Source organism: Periophthalmus magnuspinnatus, chromosome 18 (assembly GCF_009829125.3).
Source record: "Periophthalmus magnuspinnatus isolate fPerMag1 chromosome 18, fPerMag1.2.pri, whole genome shotgun sequence".
NCBI lineage: Eukaryota > Metazoa > Chordata > Actinopteri > Gobiiformes > Gobiidae > Periophthalmus > Periophthalmus magnuspinnatus.
In genome coordinates this window covers 712,030-734,361 of record NC_047143.1, presented here as the reverse complement: position 1 = coordinate 734,361, position 22,332 = coordinate 712,030, and the positions used below count along the sequence as shown (strand labels likewise).

The following is a 22,332-nucleotide window of genomic DNA, read 5'->3' as shown; positions in this document are numbered from 1 at the left end:
TACTTTTACTTGAGTACTTTTGCTGCAGTGTGTGTACTTGAGTCGTTCTTCTTCTGGAGCAGTGCTGGTTTCCCTCTGGTCTCTGTCGCCCCCGCTGGTCGCTCGCTGTACTGCACTAAAGCTCTATAAATAGAAGTGTAATAGTTTGAGTTTTTCGTGTGTATTTTTTGTATATTTCTAAGTTTTCTTTTGTGTAAATACAGTCCCTGTGTGTCGGGCTGTGCTCCACATTCATAAGTAACATTTATCCTGACGAGAAAAGAAAAAAATGTGCATCTGATTAACTTAAAAAAGAGGGAAAAAAATGCTTTTATTAAATTTGGTCAATAATTAAAGGTCCAATAATCACACAAAATGGAGTCATGTTCTGCTGTTCCCTCCTCAAAAACACACACTGGAGTTGTGTTTGTTTCATTCACATGTTTGAGTCACTTTATTATTCGTCTGTTACATCGACAAAGATCAAAACACTCTGTTCCACTTTGTGATGTCATCATGTGGGAGTTTTCCAGTGAACTCCTCCTTTTCCCTTTAGTTCAGTTGTAGATTGTCAGTTGTTCCAGGACTGAAATGATCCAGATGATTCTAGTGAAGGTGGAGTTTAAAAACACAGTGGAGCACTTCCTGTATCACCACATGATGACATCACAAGGTGGAACAGAGTGTTTTCAGTGTCTGAATGTGCAGGGTTTGTGTGTTACACATGTGTGCACGGGGCTGTGTGTGACTTTCCCCTCATTGTTCTCTTGCTCTGTCTCTTTTTCTCTTTCAACATGTATCATCCAGTGCGCGTGTCCGTGCGGGTTCACGCGTGTCCTGCCCTTGTGCCGTGACACGCACACGCACGGGCACGGGCAGAGAGAAAAAGAGAGAGAGAGATAAGAGGAGAAAGAGAGAGGAGGGGGAAGAAAAACCTCCATTTGCCCTGCTCCGTGACCGACCCGGACTCGGCTCATCCCCGGCTCCTGCGCTCTCCTCCTCCGCGCCTCCTCCACCCACTCACCGGGGCAGGCGGAGACCAAACCCGGGCAGAGAGCTCGGAGAAGCCGCGAGGACGACTCCTGCGCTCCCGGGGCGAGCATCCAGCAGACTGTGCCCCCGACTGCACCACCTCCTCCTCCTCCTGCCTCCCGCTGCTCCCGCTGCTCCGGCTGCTCCTGCGCGCTCACGCCGCTGGTAAGTCCCAGAAAACCCTCGGAGAACCGCACCGGCCGTGCGCCGCTGCCGCGGACAATAGCGCTGCTTCCGCGGCTCAAAGACGCGGAATGACCCGTGGAAATGACTTTGGAGGTCCTGTGAGGTCGGGTTACCCACCGCGCAGCCTGCCATGTTCAGGGGGAGGAGGGGGGACGGGGGGGGGCTGACACCTGCCCTGGCTGTTCCCTGCATGGTAACCGAGACTAAACCGGGAGAAATCCACGTGAAAATGGCGGTGTGAGGTTCATTTAGCTGATTATCAGGCGCTGACACCGCCGCCGGATCACTTTACTGTGCGCCATGTTGCAGCGGGGAGAGGAGCAGGAGGCGCGGGAGGGGTTAGCGCTAACGCCGGGGGGGCTCTGGAGGTCTGACACCGGGGGGAGAGGGACCCAGAGCGGCGTGGAGGCGGTGGAGGTGTGGAGGCGGTGGAGGAGGTGAGGGGGAGGACAGGGGGACGCGGGGGGAGTCCGTGAGCGCCGGGGCTCGCTCCTGTCCTGCTGAAGACGCGGTGGAGACGCGGGGTGGACGCGGGAGGGACGCGGTGGAGACGCGGGGTGGACGCGGTGGAGACGCGGGGGGGACACGCGATGGAGACGCTGGAGAGACGCAGGACTGACGCGGCTGAGACGCAGGGGGGACGCGGTGGGGACGCGGTGGGGACGCGGTGTCGCCTGGAGACAGTCGGGGTCGGGTGAGGTTTGAGGCGCACAGTGAGGCTTTATCTGGACACAGAGACACACAGAGGTCAGTTTTACTGAGGCTCTTTATCACGTGACCTTTGAACTGCCCCAGTTTGAGTCACATGTTTATTTCATTATTTGTCGGCACAAAGATCCAGGCTGCTCCACTCAGGAGAATTTACTTGGGCCTACATACTTTTTTGGATTTTATTTTTACATATTTTCTGTGTAAAGAAAAAAAAAGTAAACTCATGTTTTTTTAAAAATATATTTTAATTAGAAAAGTCCTAAAGGTCCATGTTCCTCTGATTAATGTTTCCTCCTCACACAGACCTGGAGTTGTGTTTTGTTTCACATGTTTAACACAAACAAACCTGCAGATTTAGGCTGAGCTCTTCTCTCAAACTGAAAACACTCTGTTCCACCTTGTGATGTCATCATGTGGTGATACAGGAAGTGCTCCACTGTGTTTTTAAACTCCACCTTCACTAGAATCATCTGGATCATTTCAGTCCTGGAACAACTGACAATCTACAACTGAACTAAAGGGAAAAGGAGGAGTTCACTGGAAAACTCCCACATGATGACATCACAAGGTGGAACAGAGCGTTTTGATCTTTGTAGATGTGACAGATGAATAATAAAGTGACTCAAACATGTGAATGAAACACACGTCCAGGTCTGTGAGATGAAGGACTTTTAAGTTATGGTTTGTTTTTTACTTAAATCTCAGGTCAAACACATAATGTGTAAACATTATTCACTCTGTCGTCACATCAAAGCGCTCCCTCTGATTGGCTCTGGTGCGTCTGAATCGTGCACTCTGATTGGCTCTGGTGCGTCTGAATCGTGCACTCTGATTGGCTCTAGTGCGTCTGAATCGTGCGCTCTGATTGGCTCTGGTGCGTCTGAATCGTGCACTCTGATTGGCTGATGGAGGACGTCGTTTTCTCTTGTTTATTGTTGGTCTGTGTTTCCTTCACTCACCTGTTCACTGCTGTGTCTCCTTTGTCCTTCTCTCCTTGTCTCCTCCTTCTCTCTCTCCTTTGTCTTTCTCTCCTTGTCTCGTCTCCTCTCTCCCTCCCTCCTTGTCTCCTCTTTTCTTGTCTCCTTCCACTTTCTCTCCTCTGTCTCTTTCTCTCCTTCTATCCTTGTCTCCTTTCTGTTCTCTCCTTGTCTTATCTGTTCTTCTCTCTCTTTCTCTCCTCCTCCTCCCCTCCTCCTTCTCTCCTCCTCTCTCTCCTCCTCCTCTCCTCTCTCTATCTCTCCTCCTCTTCTCCTCCTCTCTCTCCTCCTCTCTCTCCTCCTCTCTCTCCTCCTCCTCTCTCTCTCCTCCTCTATCTCTCTCCTCCTCTCTCCTCCTCTCTCTCTCCTCCTCCTCTCTCTCCTCCTCCTCTCTCTCCTCCTCCTCCTCTCTCTCCTCCTCCTCCTCTCTCTCTCTTCTCCTCCTCCTCTCCTCTCTCTCCTCTTCCTCTCTCTCTCCTCTCTCTCCTCCTCCTCCTCCTCTCTCCTCTCTCTCCTCCTCTTCCTCTCCTCCTCCTCTCTCTCTCTCTCTCTCTCCTCCTCCTCCTCTCTCCTCCTCGTCTCCTCTCTCTCCTCCTCCTCTCTCTCTCCTCCTCTCTCTCTCTCTCCTCCTCTCTCTCTCCTCTCTCTCCTCCTCCTCTCTCTCTCTCCTCCTCTCTCTCTCTCCTCCTCCTCTTTCTCTCTCTCTCCTCCTCTCTCTCTCTCTCTCCTCCTCCTCTCTCTCCTCCTCTCTCTCCTCTCTCTCCTCCTCTCTCTCTCTCTCCTCCTCTCTCCTCCTCTCTCTCTCCTCCTCCTCTCCTCTCTCTCTCTCTCCTCCTCCTCTCCTCTCTCTCCTCCTCCTCCTCTCCTCCTCTCTCTCTCCTCCTCCTCTCCTCCTCTCTCTCTCTTATCCTCCTCTCCTCTCTCTCCTCCTCCTCTCTCTCTCCTCCTCCTCTCTCTCTCTCCTCCTCCTCTCCTCTCTCTCTCTCTCCTCCTCCTCTCCTCTCTCTCCTCCTCCTCTCCCTCTCTCTCCTCCTCCTCTCCTCCTCCTCTTTCTCTCTCCTCCTCTCTCTCGCTCCTCCTCCTCCTTCTCTCTCCTCCTCTCTCTCTCCTCTCTCTCCTCCTCCTCTCTCTCTCCTCTCTCTCCTCCTCCTCTCTCTCTCTCCTCCTCCTCTTTCTCTCTCCTCCTCTCTCTCTCTCCTCCTCCTCTTTCTCTCTCCTCCTCCTCTCTCTCTCCTCCTCCTCTTTCTCTCTCCTCCTCCTCTCTCTCTCCTCCTCCTCTTTCTCTCTCTCTCCTCCTCTCTCTCTCTCTCTCTCCTCCTCTCTCCTCTCTCTCTCTCCTCCTCCTCTCTCTCTCTCCTGCTCTCTCGTCTCTCTCCTCCTCTCCTCTCCTCTCCTCTCTCTGTCTCTCTCTCTCCTCTCTCTCCTCCTCCTCCTCTCCTCCTCCTCTCCTCCTCTTTCTCTCTCTCCTCTGAAGCTGACTCTTTAAATTCTTGGTCTGTTTCTTCTTCAGTTTCACTTTGTTCTGATCCTCACATTCTGTCGTTTAAAGACGATATCCCAGAGTGGGGCATTAAAGAGGAGGTATTTACTTACTGAGTCTCCTCCTCCTCTGCTCTCTGTGCTAAGCCCCTCCCCCTTCAGAGCACTGTCACATAATATTCAGCCTGTTTCACTACTGAAACTCCTGCACATCACCTCAGGTTTGTGAAGTCGTAGTGCACGTGTGTGTCGTGTTTTTGTGGAGCGTGGGTGATGTCGGCTTGTGGGCGGAGCCTCGTACAGAGTCTTACAGCTACAGGTTTGAACGGGGCCTGGGAGAGATCTCTAGATTATTCAAACATCAGACATGTTTTTGATGAGGGAACAGCGTTAGAACAGTGTGCTCTGAGGGGGAGGGGCTTAGCACAGAGAGCAAAGAGAGGAGAGACTCAGAGCATCAGAAACTAGTAAAATACCTCCTCTTTAAAACCTCATAGAAGTAAACACCTCCTCTTTAATACAACATAGAAGTAAACACCTCCTCTTTAATTCCCTGTAGGAGTCATAGAAGTTCTGTTTTCATGTTTTTAAGGAGTAAAAGTCCCGTACTGTGGCTTTAACCCTTTGTTGTGTCTGTCGCAGGTCGATGAGTCTTGTGTCTCGATGCTGCTCTTCCTACAATGATTCAAACCTCACCTCACCTCCACACTCCTCCTAAATCAGCCAAACCCACGTCCTCCTGCGGCTCCTCCGGCTCCTCCGGCTCCTCCGCCTCCTCCGCCTCCTCCGGCTCCTGCGGCTCCTCCGGCTCCTCCGCCTCCTCCGGCTCCTCCGCCTCCTCCTGTGTGCTCTGAAGGGCGGTGCAGAAGGTCAGAATGAAGCGTGGGTGTGGCGTGTTCCAGCCCGCAGCGCCTGCCCAGATGCACTCGGCCGGGGGACAGGACGGGGACGGCTCCCGTTTCCCATCAGCCACCTCTCTGTTCAGCCCCGATGTCAACTCCAAGATGGCGTCCGACCTCCTCATCCGGCTCTCAGGTACACGGCTCTAAAGATCTACACTGGAGTATTTAAGGATGGAGACATCGATACACAGTGGAGCAAAAAAGTATTTATTTATTTATTAAAGTATTTATTCAGCCTCAGTTGTTCAAGTTCTCTCACGGAAAAAGATGAGACGCCTGTAATTTTCATCATAGTTTCACTTCAACTATGAGACAGAAAGAATCCAGGAAATCACACTGTAGGATTTTTAATGGATTGATTTCCAAATGATGTTGTAAAATAAGTATTTGGTCAATAACAAAAGTTCATCTCATACTTTGTTACATTCCCTTTGTTGCAGTGACAGGTCGTTTTCTGTCTCCAGAGGTTTTCTCTGTTGCTGTAGTTTGGTCCGTTCCTCCTGCAGATCTCCTCTAGAGCAGTGATGTTTTGGGACAACATGGACTTTCAACTCCCTCCAAAGATTTTCTATGGGGTTGAGATCTTCGACGTCCTCACTGATGGAAGGAGGTTTTCACTCAAAATCTCACGATACTTGGCCCCATTCATTCTTTCCTTTACACAGATCAGTCGTCCTGGTCCCTTTGCAGAAAAACAGCCCCAAAGCATGATGTTTCCACCCCCATGATTCACAGTAGGTCTGATGTTCTTTGGATGAAACTCTGCATTCTTTCTCCTCCAAACACAAGTTGAGTTTTAACCAAACAGTTGTATTTTGGTTTGATCATGTGACATTGTCCCAATCCTCTTCTGGATCATCCAAATGCTTCTGTCAAACTTCAGACGGGCCTGGACATGTCCTGTCTTAATCAGGGGACACGTCTGGCACTGCAGGATTTGAGTCCCTGGTGGTGTAGTGTGTTACTGATGGTCCCTTTGTTACTTTGGTCCCAGTTCTCTGCAGGTCATTCACTCGGTCGTGTGGTTCTGGGGTTTTTGCTCTTTGTTCTTGTGTCATTTTGACCCCACGGGGTCAGATCTTGGTGGAGCCCCAGGTCTTGGTCTTGTTCCATTTTGTAATACTTGCTCCACAGTTGATTTGTTGACTCCAGCTCTTACCTGTTGCAGATTGAGTGTTCGGGGCCTGGTGTCTACAGTTTTGTTTGTGGTTCCTTTGCTCTTTGGTCTTGTCCATAGTGGAGTTTGAGTCTGACTGTTTGAGGTTGTGGACATGTGTCTTTTATACTGAGGACGAGTTCAAACAGGGGACATTAATACAGAGAACGAGTGGAGGACAGAGGAGCCTCTGAAAGAAGAAGGTACAGGTCTGAGAGAGACACAGATCTTGCTTGTTTGTAGGTGACAAATACTTATTTTACCGAAGAAGTTAAAAATCCTAGTGTGATTTCCTGGATCTTTCATTCTGTCTCATAGTTGAAGTGAAACTATGATGAAAATTACAGGCGTCTCATCTTTTTAAGTTTCAGAACTCGCACAATTGGAGGATGAATAAATACTTTTTTGCCCCACTGTAAAACACAGTCTCAGTCTCTTGTTCTTCTGTTATAATCAGATGCTCCTCTGCTCTTCTCCTGAGTGCTGCAACCCACTGTAATCTGTTTACAGACGATCAACTGCCTCTCCTCCTCCTCTCTCCTCACCTCTCCCTCTCCTCCTGACCTCTCTCCTCATCCCTGTCTTACTCTCCTCTCTCCACTCTTCTCTTTCTGTTTTCAGAGGCCACTCAGAAGGCCCAAGTGCATCCTGGGAGCAGAGTATCGCTCGAGTCCCAGCGGCAGGAGTCCAGAGGGATGCAGGATTCCAGAGGGATGCAGGAGTCCAGAGGGATGCAGGAGTCCAGAGGGATGCAGGAGTCCAGAGGGATGCAGGATTCCAGAGGGATGCAGGATTCCAGAGGGATGCAGGAGTCCAGAGGGATGCAGGATTCCAGAGGGATGCAGGATTCCAGAGGGATGCAGGATTCCAGAGGGATGCAGGAGTCCAGAGGGGGGCAGCAGCATGAGCCGGGCCTGGCTCTGTCTCCAGACGGTCCAGGCTCCAGCCCTGAGCCGCCGTCTCTGTCGCACACGCCCGAGCTCAATGGTACCACAGAAATCCTGGCTTCAGATCTGCTCAGGAAACTGGCAGGTGAGAAAGTTAATGCTGTGCTCTGATGTTTCTTCGTCACACACAGACCTGGAGTTGTGTTTGTTTCATTCTCACATGTTTAACACACAAACCTGCAGATTTAGAGAGTTCTTCTCTCAAACTGAAGAACTGAGAAGCTCTTCCAGAGCACACTGAAGACCCCCCTGACACAGGGCTCCAGATGTTCCCAGCAGACCCTCACGATGCGCTCGGGTCTGCCAGGTCTGTCCAGGTTCCTCCTCCGCCAGCGGATCCAATTCACCACCAGATGGTGCTCTAGAGCTCTTCCCCTCTCTTCACCCGAGTGTCCAAGACACGCTGCTGGAGGTCAGATGACATGATAAAGTCGATCTTCGACCTCTGACCTAGAGTGTCCTGGTGTCACGTGCACTGATGGACCTTGTGCTTGAACATGGTGTTTGTTATGGACAAACTGTGACTGGCACAGAAGAACAATAACAGAACACCACTCGGGTTCAGATCAGGGAGGACGTTCCTCCTGATCGCGCCCCTCCAGGTGTCACTGTCGTTACCCACAGTGAAGTCCCCCAGGAGAACAACGGAGTCTCCAAGAGCCCGGGTTCTCTGCACTGCTGTTTGGCCCATAGGTCGACACAGTGAGAGACCCGGAGGCGCAGGGGTGAACGAGAGGATCTGAGCTGTGGGGCAATAAACCCACACCAGCTCCCCACGGGCAACGCCAAGTGATGTCATCATGTGGTGATACAGGAAGTGCTCCACTGTGTTTTTAAACTCCACCTTCACTAGAATCATCTGGATCATTTCAGTCCTGGAACAACTGACAATCTACAACTGAACTAAAGGGAAAAGGAGGAGTTCACTGGAAAACTCCCACATGATGACATCACAAGGTGGAACAGAGTGTTTTGATCTTTGTAGATGTGACAGATGAATAATAAAGTGACTCAAACGTGTGAATGAAACAGGTCTGTGTTTGAGGAGGAAACATTAGGACACGACTTAAAGCTCCATGACTCCATTTTGTGTCTTACAGGACCTTTAAGTTCATTTTCTCTTTTATTGATTCCAGAGCGTCAAGAAATGAACAGTGGGTCAGTGCGGGTCAAAGAGGAAGAAGAGCCAATGGAGGTCGACTCTTTGGCTGCGTTTGACTTGAGCCAAAACCGACCAATCACAGAGCAGCTGCCTCTTCTTCCACAGACGACGATAAAACTGATTAAAACTGAACAAAACGAGGCCAAGACACAAGTTTTACCACAAACTGGAGCCAAAATGTCCGAGCGCTGCCTCTTCCACCTCAATCACCTTTACAGCTCCACGCCAAAAAGGGAAAACACCTTCGAAATTAAAGTAAAACATGAAGAAGGCGGCGTCTCTGGAGCCAAAATGGACGCTCTCGTGAAGTCAAACGTCTCTGATCCACATTTGAACGGAGCCAAGACGAGGAACGCTTTTCTGTCGGGCGTCGACCTGAGCCGCCACGTCGTCCCCGGGGTCAAAACCAACAGCCCGCTCCCCGTGAAGGCGGAGGACATGCTGTTCATCGGAGCCAAGATGGAGGAGCAGTTCGGCGCAGGACCCAAAATGGCCGACCAGTGTCTGCGAGCGGCGCTGTGGCAGGACATGTCTGTGAACCTGGCCTCCACCCTCCTCCACCAGCTCTCAGGTCAGATCTGATGTACTCGAGTACCAGGAGTAAAGTACTGTACTGTAGTAGTACCAGGAGTAAAGTACTGTACTGTAGTAGTACCAGGAGTAAAGTACTGTACTGTAGTAGTACCAGGAGTAAAGTACTGTACTGTAGTAGTACCAGGAGTAAAGTACTGTACTGTAGTAGTACCTGGAGTAAAGTACTGTACTGTAGTAGTACCTGGAGTAAAGTACTGTACTGTAGTAGTACCTGGAGTAAAGTACTGTACTGTAGTAGTACCAGGAGTAAAGTACTGTACTGTAGTAGTACCTGGAGTAAAGTACTGTACTGTAGTAGTACCTGGAGTAAAGTACTGTACTGTAGTAGTACCTGGAGTAAAGTACTGTACTGTAGTAGTACCAGGAGTAAAGTACTGTACTGTAGTAGTACCAGGAGTAAAGTACTGTACTGTAGTAGTACCAGGAGTAAAGTACTGTACTGTAGTTGTACCAGGAGTAAAGTACTGTACTGTAGTAGTACCTGGAGTAAAGTACTGTACTGTAGTAGTACCTGGAGTAAAGTACTGTACTGTAGTAGTACCAGGAGTAAAGTACTGTACTGTAGTTGTACCAGGAGTAAAGTACTGTACTGTAGTAGTACCTGGAGTAAAGTACTGTACTGTAGTAGTACCAGGAGTAAAGTACTGTACTGTAGTTGTACCAGGAGTAAAGTACTGTACTGTAGTAGTACCTGGAGTAAAGTACTGTACTGTAGTTGTACCAGGAGTAAAGTACTGTACTGTAGTAGTACCAGGAGTAAAGTACTGTACTGTAGTTGTACCAGGAGTAAAGTACTGTACTGTAGTAGTACCAGGAGTAAAGTACTGTACTGTAGTAGTACCAGGAGTAAAGTACTGTACTGTAGTAGTACCTGGAGTAAAGTACTGTACTGTAGTTGTACCAGGAGTAAAGTACTGTACTGTAGTAGTACCAGGAGTAAAGTACTTGTGTGTGAACTTGGCCTCCACCCTGATGTTTTTGAGCTCAATAGCCCAGAGGTGGAGGTTGATGAAGTACAAATACTAAAGTACTGTACTCAAGTAGGACGTGGAGGTACCTGTACTTTACTTAAGTTCATTTACAGTGTGTACATTTGCTTTTACTTCAGTACATTTGAGAGCAGTATTTGTACTTTCTACTCTCCATTTTGAACAGAAAAGTAAAAGTACTTTTCATTTGAAGAAAGTTTAAGTTTAAACTTCAGCTTTGAGCAAAATAAAAACACAAATACATTTAAATAGTACATGAATAAATACTCCTCCCCCTGTGCCTCCTCTTCTCCCGCTCCTCCTCTCCTCCTCCTCTCCTCCTCCTCCTCTCCTCCTCTTCTCCCGCTCCTCCTCTCATCCTCCTCTCCTCCTCCTCCTCTCCTCCTCTCATTCTCCTCTCCTCCTCCTCCTCTCCTCCTCTTCTCCCACTCCTCCTCTCATCCTCCTCTCCTCCTCTTCTCCTCCTCCTCCTCTCCTCTTCTCCCGCTCCTCTTCTCCTCCTCCTCCTCTCCTCCTCTTCCTCTCCTCCTCCTCCTCCTCTTCTCCTCCTCTTCTCCTCCTCCTCCTCTCCTCCTCCTCCTCCTCTCCTCCTCCTCCTCCTCTCCTCCTCCTCCTCTCCTCCTCCTCCTCTCCTCCTCTCCTCCTCTTCTCCTCCTCCTCTCCTCCTCCTCTCCTCCTCCTCTTCTCCTCCTCCTCTTCTCCTCCTCCTCCTCCTCCTCCTCCTCCTCCTCCTCTCCTCCTCTCCTCCTCCTCTCCTCTGAACACTTGTGTGAAATACTTTTACTTTTTCCTCTAAAAGTACTTTTTTAAACATGTACTTAAATACTTTCACTTTTGTAGATTTTTTTCCTGTGATACTTTTACTTAAGTTTTACAAAACTGAGTACTTCATCCACTTCAGTATTTAACCGGCGCAGTATTCAGTAGTTAGTGTAAAGTAGTACTCTGACGTACTCAGACTATTCACCGTCAAATGTTTATTTTAATTAAATATATTAAACATCCTCGCTCCTGATTGGCTCTGTGGTTGCTATGACACTCGTGGTCGGAATTCGAAATATGGAATTCTAAAATGTTTTCTTTGCAGAATTGGAGAGATTTGAGTTATTTTGTTGTAATAGGATCAGATTTGAGCTGTGGGGGGTTGAAATGGTGACGCACAGTGACGTTTGTGTCATTACCCGTTCATCCCGTTTGTTCGTGTTGCTTCGGCGGCGTAAATGTCTTTGAATATCGTCGTTTATCGCCGTTTGTCACTGACTTCATAAAGTTCCAAAGGCCTAACGCACGTCGGCTCCATGTAACAGCGCTCAAAACCAGCGAGGTATAAATAAAGTAGAGAGGTCGTCGCCATGGTAACACATAGTAAAGAATATCCAGCCGCAGCCGACGTGTTCGGAGAGCGGAGTTTTATTTACTGTATTTACACAAAACTGGACTCTCATGAAGTTTAATCCATGTTCTACTCAAAAACAGACCTGGAGTTGTGTTTTGTTTCATTCACACATGTTTGAGTCACACTTTATTATTCGTCTGTAACATCCACAAAGCTCAAAACGCTCTGTTCCACCTTGTGATGTCATCAAGTGGTAGTTTTCAAGTTGAACAGCTCCTTTTACCTTTAGTTGAGTCGAGATAAGAGACAACTCCAGGACTGAAATGATCCAAATGATTCTATAAATGAAGGTGTGTGGAGTTTAAAAACACAGTGGAGCACTTCCTGTATCACCACATGATGACATCACAAGGTGGAACATCCTAAATCTGCAGGGACAAAACTCCTGACACACAAATACACCATTATACGTCTGTTTTCGTTACTTTTCTGTCTCTGTTTTTACATTATTTTCAATCAGAGCATTGCCCTTGTTCCACTCACAAAATGGCCGCCGCATTTACCACGAGCTCACCTTCTGTCCACACTGTTTATATAAATGGACATAGCTAACCTGTTAGCCGCCGCGTTTCCAAACAGGAAGTGATCATGTCGCACTTCCTGTCCCCTCTCTCTGTCTCTGCTGCTTCAGACTCATTTCGGTCTTAAACGTTCGTGCTAACCCTCGACGTGATCCAGATTAGCCTCTACGCCTGCTCTTGTGAACTGCGTCGCTTCATTTAAACTCCGCCTTTTCTCGTCTTGAAGTGACTTTTGTGCGTCATGTGACTCTCTCCTGAACAGAGCGGGTCAGTAAGTCCAGCGTGCCGATGGTCAAGAGGACGCCGCCGCCGCCGCTCACAGCCAGGTACCACGGCGCCGTTACGTCACTTCTACATCGGAGGGTCTGCTACCTGCGCGTCTCCATGGAGATGTGATTTCTTTGCATGGAATGTCCCACAGTGCAGCATTGAACACGTCCGCCTTGTATTTATTCACGTTACGGCTCAAAAAGTTCCTTGACAAACACAAACTCTTCCTCTGTGCGGGTTCTTTTGTTTCTATAAGTTTATTTCATCGAGGCAAAGCAGTGACATCTCCATGGAGACGAGCAGAGAGCAGAAAAGTGACACAGTGCCGCTTTAATACATATATTTTGATTGTATCTTAAACGTTTCCTTCTCCGTGCAGTTCTCCGTTGGTGCTAAAAGTGGAACAAAGCTGCTCGGCCTCGTCTTTAACCCCCAGCCCGCCCCAGCCAGGTGAGAACGACCCGGGACTGTAGGACGGGGCAAATATCAAACTGTGAGACTCAAACTAGATACTCGTTTTGGGCAGGAATCGATACCATGGAGCAGCACATTATAACGAGTCAGAATCGGTATCGAGTCTATTCCTCAGCATCGAATTTGAGTTTGTATCATGAGAACACTACAACGAACTAGAACGAAAATAAATGAATAATAATACTACAGACTGTTTATATAAATGGACATAGCCGCGTTACAAACAGGAAGTGATCATGTGCGCACTTCCTGCTCCAACGACTCGTCATTTTGGTCTTAAATGTTCGTATTAACCCTCTACATGATCCTGGGGTTTTTATTTCACTATTGTGTCTGTAAATCAAGATCTGAACATTAATAACAGACAAATCTAATGTTAGCAACAGGTTTGATTGACAGCGTTGCTAAGGGAACAGTGTCACTCCTGATTGGCTCTTTGGTTGCCATGACACTCGTGGTCGTGTCGTTCTGTGGCTCGTGTTTGTTTTTCACACATTCTATTTTGTTCTGCACCACATCAAATATTCAGACTGGTGTGTTCAAAGTATTAAAAAAAAACAAACGTGGAAATGCAAAGTAAAGATGAGCCGAGATAATCAGCTCCTGAGGGACACGTGGTTTAGACGTGTTCATCGTTCACTCTGTTTGTGAATAATAAAATCGTGCTTTTCTCCACAGAAACGAGCCTCAGACGAGATCAGACGACAGGTGGAGCGTACTTTTACAGGTGAGGGCCGTTTGGTCTGGAAACAGATCAGTGAAACCCTGTTCAAACCGTTCAGATGTTTCTCCGTGTTTCAGTCGTTTCTTCTCGTTTTTCCTCTGAAGTTTTATTTGGACTGATTCAAGTTTGAGTTTAATTTTTAATCCTCTATTTTCAAGATGCCATTTTGTCGCTCTTCCTTCTCCAGTTTTATTTTCTTAATCGTTGATATTCGTAGGATTCGTCAGCGTGGCGTCGTCATTTTGGTTTAACTGTAAAAAAACGCTCTGCTGTAGTGTGACGTGCCTCTGTCCATAGGGGGCGCTGCAGCAGGTGAATATTGTAAAATGTGTAAATTATAAAGATCCTCAGAGTCTCAGATGACGTGAGGATGAAACGAGCAGCGGTTTGTTGTTTCCGTCGCTCTGCCGTGACCCCTGACCCCTCTGCCTCCTCAGGTGCCACGTGTGCGGGTTTGAGACCGAGGGGCGGAGCCTCTTCCACAGTCACATGACCGAGCACCGCCAATGGGAGCGCGCCCTGTTCTCCCTGCACTGCTGCGTGTGCGACCTCTCCACCAATCAGGAGTCAGAGATGACGGCGCACGTCGACACCCACCTGCACCGCGACGCACACGCACGGGCGCAGATCAGGTACGAGCCAATCACAGCCTCTCACACTGAAGCAGGAGCCAATCACAGCCTCTCACACTGAAGCAGGAGCCAATCACAGCCTCTCACACTGAAGCAGGAGCCAATCAGAGCCTCTCACACTGAAGCCTCTCACAGAGCACATTACAGCTCAGACTGAAGCAGGTCCAGCTCATTCTCACGTCTTTCTAACTTGTTCGTCAAAGACTTTTCCACAGGTTTGACTGGTTTTACATTAAACACATGAAAAATATTTTCTTCCTCTTCTCCGGGGCGCGGGGGCCCTGTCTAAGCAGGGACCCCCAGGGGCAGAGAACATGGTCCACTCGTCATATATGTCCCCAATGTCGTTCGTTGAGGTGATGAGGGGCCCCTCATGGCTCCTCCTGCAGGTGGACGGCCCCATGTCGCTCCTTCAGGCTGAGCCCGACTGGGCCCCGTGGGGAAAGGCCCGGTCACCAGGCGCTCGCTGTTGAGCACCCGCCGCAGGCCCCAGGGTGGGGCCCCGGTGACGCTGGTCCGGCCTCAGTGTTGAACTCAACTATGTTTATATTATATATTTAATATTATAATAAAACTGCAGCATTTACAATGTCAAAATACCAGATAAGTCAGAGTCAGAACAGAGACTAACACTTCAGTGTGTGTGTGTGTGGGTGTTTATTTTGTGTATGTGTGTGCGTGTGTATGTGCGTGTGTATTTTGTGTGTGTGTGTTTGTGTGTGTGTATTTTGTGTGTGTGTGTTGTTGTGTGTATGTGGGTGTTGTATGTGTGTGTGTGTGTATTTTTGTGTGGGGGTGTATTTTGTGTGTGTGTTTGTGTGTGTAGGGGTGTGTGGGGGTGTGTGTGTGTGTGTATTTTGTGTGTGTGTGTGTGTTTTGTGTATGTGTGTGTATTGTGTGTTTTTGTGTGTGTTTTTGTGTGTGTGTAAATGTAAAATCCTTAAAGGTAAAGTCTGTACTGTGTCTCTGTTTTTCCTGAGTGACCTTCACTTTACTCATGTGACGTTTCAGACGTAAAACAAACGTCTCCTCTTCAGTCTAAGGTCGTCTCCTTCTCTTCTGCTCCAGATGCCCTCCCACCCCTCCTGTTGTTGCCGTGGAGACGCCCCCGGAGACGAGCGCCCATCGCTGCAGGATCTGCCAGAGGTCGTTTCCAGGGCAACAGGAGCTGCTGGTTCACTTCCAGGGTCATCGCCAGGGCAACCAGTACCGGTGCGACCGCTGCGGTCACCTGACGCGCACCGCCAACAAGCTGGTGGAGCACGTGCGCGTGCACACGGGCGAGCGGCCCTTCACGTGCACGCTCTGCCCCTACAGCGCCAAGAGGAGGGACAGTCTGCGGCTGCACTGCAAGGTCAAACACCCCACCGCCGTCCACGCCATCGCCGCCCACGTGCACGCCAACGGACACGCGCACAGAGACGGTCAGCGCGCGCACGCCCAGCGTCTGCACGCCGCTCTGTCTCCGCCCCCCCGCAGCCCCCTCCCCCCTCTGTGGGACCAGCCTCTGTGGAGAGAGCTGTCCCCTCTGCTGCCAATCACAGTCCTGCTCAACATCACGCCCCGCCCCCTCAACCACGCCCACCAATCAGAGCCCTACGCCCCCCGCCGCGCCCACCAATCAGAACCCCGCCCCTCCGACCACACAGACCAATCAGAGCCCCGCCCCTCAGACGTGCCAGCCCCCTCAGAGCCCCGCCCCTCAGACGTGCCAGCCCCCTCAGAGCCCCGCCCCTCAGACGTGCCAGCCCCCTCAGAGCCCCGCCCCTCCGCGTCTTCCTGTAAGCGCTCGTACATGCGTTACCTCGGACTGGGCTGTCTCTGAGTGTGGGCGGAGTCCGTCTGGAGAGTTTCCTGTAGGCGGCGCCGTGGAGCGTGAGTGTGAGCGTGAGTGTGCGTTACTGCAGGTCGAACCCGCCTCAGGGCCCAAGTCGCTCCAACACGATCAATGCAACGACAAAAAGACAAAAAGACAAAGACAAAAAGACAAAGACAAAAAGACAAACGTAAACACAAAGCACTGCCTACTGTCAAAATCTCATCCACTTCACTTTTTATTTTACTCTTTTAAGACTTTTCCATTCATTATATTTTTAAAGGTCCCATATTCTGCCGTATATAGTTTTTAAAATAATCTGGTCCCAGAGCCGCTGAATACTGCACTGTTAGAGTAAAAGTACTTCACAAGAATATTACTCAAGTACAAGTACACAGTAAGTCCAAAAAAAAGTACTCCTCAAGAAACAGTAACTTAAAAAGAAACTGTGTGTAACATCTGAGTCACTCTGGACAAAACTTTCACCGTCGTGGGGGTGTGGCCTGCTCGTTTCCATGGAGAAGTTATGGTCATCCTGCCTGGAATGTTCCACAGTTTGGCTTTACACATTACCTTTAAAAAAAACAACACGCACTCTTATGTGAGCGGCTCGTCTCCGTTAAGGTCGATGACGAGTTTAATGCCGGACCGCGGGACATTCCAGGCAAAGCAGCGCTCAGGTCTCCATGGAAACCGGCAGCGGACTGACTGAACCTCATCCGGGAAAGTTACGCAGTGCAGCTTTAGATCTGAAATGAGCCTTACGTTTAGCACAGGGTCGAGAGAGAGCGTTTTTATTATTATTATTATTATTATTGTGGAATCGGAATCGGTATCGAATAGTGAGTATCGAGTATCGGGTCCGTTCCTCAGTGAATGCAGTTTGAAGCGTTGCCATGGCGACAGCTCTCGTTTATCTTGATCTGGGACCAAAAAACTCCAGTAAACTCCTCAAAACTGGGCCTATTTTGACATTTTTTTTTCCCTTTCGTTCCTCCTTTTTTCCTTTTTTCCTCTTTTCCTTTCGTCTCCATCCCACGTTTCTCTGCGATGGATGTATTATAAACCGCACGTCGAGCGTACTCTCACTGACCCTCACCAGAATGTCAATCAGCTCCCGTCAGGACGCGCCGACGTCACGGACGCCGCCGGAGGTTTCGGGTTGAACTCTTTTGCTTTTGTTTTGCTGGAGTTTTCTCTGCGTTCTTTGCCTGCCTGTGTAAACACTGAACTTTCTGCTATTTAATCTTGTGATATATTTATTGCCTGGTTCTCACTTGTCCCTCAGAAACCGCTGCTCCGGGGAAAACGCCGCTCAGGGGAAAACGCCGCTCTGGTCGCGGCGACGGGCGACATTTTAAGGACCGCCCCATTTCAAAAGACACAGTAGATTGTTTTAAATGGTTAATCACTATGACAACGCTCTTAAGTTATCATAGAGTCACATGTTTGCAGAGGATTTAGTTTAAATACTTTACAGCTGACGTCATCAACATTCCCTGGGGGTGTGACGCTAACTGGAGGCACTGCTCTGTCTGAAGCATCGTTAGACTTTAATCTGAGTTTTTTTTTTAACACAATCTGACCATTAAAACTGAGTTATCTGTGAGCTGATCTGTGCCTCTCAAATAACACTACAGACACGCTAGCATTAGCATTAGCATTAGCGTTAGCATTAGCCAACACGTTTTCAAACTCCCAAACAGGACCACGAACGCTCGGACCGATCACACGCTCCTGAAAGTGTGATCTTTAACTCCAGTTTGTTTTGTGTATGGCGTTTCCAGACCGTTTGCCGACGCGTGCGCTGAACATTCCGCCGTAGAGACACGCGCAGAACACCCCCAGCGTGACGTCGCCGCAGAGTGTCAGTCTGAGGGTTTGCGATCTGTGACGTGAAAAAGGCCAAAGCGGCAGGACGGAGTGTTGTTGTGTCCTTGGGCAACACACTCCGCCCTCCTGTATGAATGTGGTGTGAGTCGGAGGAGGCGACGGCGCAGATTGGCAGCCTCACTTCTATCAGTCTACCCCAGGGCAGCTGTGGCAGTAGAGTTTCATCAGCGAAAAGAGCCGTTTAAATGCAGTATTATTATTATTATTTTTATTATTTATATTATTATTATTATTATTATTATTAACCCGGGCCACGGCTCCCTGACAAATCCAGACTGACATGTTGTGTTTTTTAAAGCGTGGCTCCTGATTGGCTCTTTGGTTGCTATGATACTCTACACCTTCTCTGACCTCGACGAGCTTCATGTGGAGCTGAGGCTGTGGTGACGTCACGCCGCTCCACGTCTTCACACGGCCCGTGGAGCCCGCCGTGACGCCTCGTACCCGGTGTCGCCGCAGCTGCCCCGGGGCGACGCGCAGGTGGAGCGTCTTTCCCGAGGACACACCCCCCACGGGACCGGGACTTGAGCTCGGTGTCGTTCTCCTAAAGCAGGTGGTTTCTGAAGTGACAAAAGCTGAGAACACTTTTAATATTTGTGTTGTAAATTGAAAATGTGTTTGTGTTTACATTAACCACACGAGACTGGACACGTCCGGGCGCCGCACTGAATGTCCGTTTGATTAAAAGAAAACGCGACGGTACTAACGAGGGGGTATTACGTACTTTCTCCCGTGTTCTAACGCCGTTCCCTCATCAAAAAACACGTCTGAGGAGGTTTTTAGACGTCATCCATGCATGTTTGAGTCATCTAGAGATCTCTGTAAGGCCCTGTTCAAACCCTGCTGTACGAGGCTCCGCCCACAAGTCTACATCACCCACGCTCCACACGACAATCCTCCATGAATATACAAAAACATGACACAAAACTGTACGCTACGACTTCACAAACCTGGTGTGATGTGCAGTAGTTTCATTAATGTGCTGTGATGGCGCTCTGAAGGGGGAGGGGCTCAGCACAGAGAGCAAAACTGCAAGTAAATACCCCCTCTTTAATACCCCGTAGACGTAAATACCTCCTCTTTAAGCTAATTTCGTAAACTTCACTCACGCATTAGAATAGACGGCATTGAGACTTTTGTTTTGAAAGTCCTGACTGACGGCGCAGGTGTGATGTCACTTCCTGTTCGTAAAGAGAGGTCAAATATTCCGCACTTTAAACTTTGGAGCAAAAACTTCCAACTGAAAATATGCTGCAGCTGAAAAATGTTTGGACGTTTGTCGAGAAAACAGTCGCCTTCGGGTCAGTTCGGTTCAGTCGTAGCCGCCGCCGCGCTCTTGATGCTAGCGTTCGTACGATGTGTTTTAGTTGACGTAGCCGTTAGCTATGTCGCCTCACGGCAAGAGGGTCTGGGGTTTCATTCCCGCACGTTGTTTTTGCCTGAGCAGTCGATCTCAGCCGCTCGTTTCAGACTTGTTTTTTTTTTTTCACGTGAGCGGCCATGTTTGTTTTGACCCGAGCAGAGGATGCATGTCTCTGATTGGTTCATCCTCCTGTCAATCACGCCCCCTCTGGAACCGGGGAGGCGGGACACGGCTCCTGGTTCCAGCGCCGCTCGTTTTTGTGAAGTTTCGTCAGAGCGTGTGGTTCTGGCTGGAGTTTGAATGTTCTACCTGTGTCTGGTTTCACCGTAAAAGTCCCATAATGCACTGCTCCATGTCTCAAACAAACCTGCAGATTTAGACTGAGTTCTTCTCTCAAACTGACTCTGTTCCACCTTGTGATGTCATCATGTGGTGATACAGGAAGTGCTCAACTGTGTTTTTAAACTCCACCTTCACTAGAATCATCTCCTCCTCTTGTCTCTCCTCCTCTTGTCTCCTCTTGTCTCCTCTCCTCATCTTGTCTCCTCCTCCTCTTGTCTCCTCCTCTTGTCTCCTCTCCTCCTCCTCCTCTCCTCCTCTTGTTTCCTCCTCCTCCTCTCCTCCTCCTCTCCTCCTCCTCTCCTCCTCCTCTTGTCTCCTCTCCTCCTCCTCTCCTCCTCCTCCTCCTGTCTCCTCTCCTCCTCCTCTCCTCCTCCTCTTCTCCTCCTCCTCTCCTCCTCCTCCTCTTGTCTCCTCTCCTCCTCTTGTCTCCTCTTGTCTCCTCTCCTCCTCCTCTCCTCCTCTTGTCTCCTCTCCTCCTCCTCTCCTCCTCTTGTCTCCTCTCCTCCTCCTCCTCTCCTCCTCCTCTCCTCCTCCTCTCCTCCTCCTCCTCCTCTCCTCCTCTTGTCTCCTCTCCTCTCCTCCTCCTCTCCTCCTCCTCTTGTCTCCTCTCCTCTCCTCCTCCTCTCCTCCTCCTCTTGTCTCCTCTCCTCGTCCTCCTCCTCCTCCTCCTCTTGTCTCCTCTCCTCTCCTCCTCCTCTCCTCCTCTTGTCTCCTCTCCTCCTCCTCTCCTCCTCTTGTCTCCTCTTCTCCTCCTCCTCTCCTCCTCTTGTCTCCTCTCCTCCTCCTCTCCTCCTCTTGTCTCCTCTTCTCCTCCTCCTCTCCTCCTCTTGTCTCCTCTCCTCCTCCTCTCCTCCTCTTGTCTCCTCTCCTCCTCCTCTCCTCCTCTTGTCTCCTCTCCTCCTCTCCTCCTCTTGTCTCCTCTCCTCCTCCTCTCCTCCTCTTGTCTCCTCTTCTCCTCCTCCTCTCCTCCTCTTGTCTCCTCTTCTCCTCCTCCTCTCCTCCTCTTGTCTCCTCTCCTCCTCCTCTCCTCCTCTTGTCTCCTCCTCTCCTCCTCCTCTCCTCCTCTTCTCCTCCTCCTCTCCTCCTCTCTCTTTAGTCTGATTCACTTGTAAACTCCCACCTGATGACATCATAAGGTGAAGTCACATGTTGCCCTTTGGACATGTGACAGACGTGTGAGTCAAACATGTGAGACGTTCTGTGTGTGATGGGACTTTTATAAATCGTTAGGACTAAAATAAAAGATTAAATTCAAACTAAATTAAAGTTTGGTGAATGTGTCACAGAGGAAATGTTTTGTTTTGGACTAAATCTTAAAAAGTTAAAGTGGATTTAAACTCTAAACTGTTTCTGCTGTTCCAGGTCGACTTTTTTTCAGGTTTCTGTTTTTTTTTTTTTTTTTTAATGCATAAATCTAAATGTGCTGCACTGCGATTTAAGTACTACGTGACATCACACAGAACTGCCCTGATTACAGCAAGTGTGTCTGATACAAACACCTGGATGAAGGGGCGGAGTTTGAAGTGTGAGTCCTCCAGACTCCACCCCTCTCTCCGCCAGACTCCGCCCCTCTCTCCTCCAGACTCCGCCCCTCTCCCTCCTCCAGACTCCTCCTCTCTCCTCCAGACTCCTCCTCTCTCCTCCAGACTCCGCCCCTCCTCCTCCTCCAGACTCCTCCTCTCTCCTCCAGACGCCTCCTCTCTCCCCCAGACTCCGCCCTCCTCCTCCAGACTCCTCCTCTCTCCTCCAGACTCCTCCTCTCTCGTCCAGACTCCGCCCTCCTCCAGACTCTTCCTCTCTCCTCCAGACTCCGCCCTCTCCCAGACTCCTCCTCTCTCCTCCAGACTCCGCCCACCTCCTCTCTCGTCCAGACTCCTCCTCTCTCCTCCAGACTCCTCCTCTCTCCTCCAGACTCCGCCCCTCCTCATCCAGACTCCTCTCTCCTCCAGACTCCTCCTCTCTCCTCCGCCCTCCTCCTCTCTCCTCCAGACTCCACCCACCTCCTCTCTCCTCCAGACTTCTCCTCTCTCCTCCAGACTCTGCCCTCCTCCACCCTCCTCCAGACTCCTCCTCTCTCCTCCAGACTCCTCCTCTCTCCTCCACTCTCCTCCAGACTCCGCCCTCCTCCTCTCTCCTCCAGACTCCTCCACCCTCCTCCAGACTCCTCCTCTCTCCTCCAGACTCCGCCCACCTCCTCTCTCCTCCAGACTCCTCCTCTCTCCTCCAGACTCCTCTCTCCTCCAGACTCCTCCACTCTCCTCCTCTCTCCTCCAGACTCCTCTCTCCTCCAGACTCCTCTCTCCTCCAGACTCCTCCACTCTCCTCCTCTCTCCTCCAGACTCCGCCCTCCTCCTCTCTCCTCCAGACTCCTCTCTCCTCCAGACTCCTCCACTCTCCTCCTCTCTCCTCCAGACTCCGCCCTCCTCCTCTCTCCTCCAGACTTCTCCTCTCTCCTCCAGACTCCTCCTCTCTCGTCCAGACTCCTCCTCTCTCCTCCTCTCTCCTCCAGACTCCGCCCACCTCCTCACCTCAGTATAACCCTGTTTGTGGGCGGGGCTTCAGTCTTGGAGGTGTGGCTGCTCTTGTGGCTGTATACACGGTGCTACTGAACACTCTGCATGTCTTATATTAAAGGAGGAAGCATGAAAATGGCCCCCACGGCTTCTTAGGCTCATCTGTTCATGTTTGGAGAGTTTGTTTTGTATTTCTCTGAGCTGTTACTGTTTGCTGCTGCAGAAACCTCCGCGCGAGGATCAATAAACTTTAAATCAGCCCAGGTTGTGTCTC

The 22,332-nt window shown here is 49.9% G+C and overlaps 2 protein-coding genes across 2 annotated transcripts; one reads left to right on the top strand and one right to left on the bottom strand.

Annotated features, from left to right (window-relative positions):
• Nucleotides 1-1,445: 1,445 nt before the first annotated feature.
• LOC129457126 (trichohyalin-like) lies at nucleotides 1,446-4,205 on the bottom strand (the record flags this gene model as incomplete). Its single annotated transcript, XM_055229209.1, is given in 5 exon segments — nucleotides 1,446-1,922; nucleotides 2,868-3,489; nucleotides 3,491-3,696; nucleotides 3,698-3,853; nucleotides 3,855-4,205. Coding segments are annotated over 5 exon segments (1,812 nt in total), but the record flags the coding sequence as incomplete, so codon positions are not given.
• Nucleotides 4,206-7,117: 2,912 nt separating this feature from the next.
• LOC129457125 (zinc finger protein 827-like) lies at nucleotides 7,118-15,956 on the top strand. Its single transcript, XM_055229208.1, has 7 exons — nucleotides 7,118-7,454; nucleotides 8,515-9,102; nucleotides 12,294-12,357; nucleotides 12,681-12,751; nucleotides 13,454-13,502; nucleotides 13,937-14,131; nucleotides 15,200-15,956. The coding sequence occupies exons 1-7, from the start codon at nucleotides 7,118-7,120 to the stop codon at nucleotides 15,954-15,956; spliced, it is 2,061 nt and encodes a 686-aa protein (XP_055085183.1).
• Nucleotides 15,957-22,332: the final 6,376 nt, after the last annotated feature.

Bases quoted from the DNA above. Each gene is read 5' to 3' on its own strand.
- LOC129457125 (XM_055229208.1), top strand. From the start codon at position 7,118: ATGCAGGATTCCAGAGGGATGCAGGAGTCCAGAGGGATGCAGGAGTCC. The intron at 7,455-8,514 runs GTGAGAAAGTTA...CAGAGCGTCAAG, and splicing joins TCTGCTCAGGAAACTGGCAG to AAATGAACAGTGGGTCAGTG. The intron at 12,358-12,680 runs GTACCACGGCGC...TTCTCCGTGCAG, and splicing joins CCGCCGCCGCTCACAGCCAG to TTCTCCGTTGGTGCTAAAAG.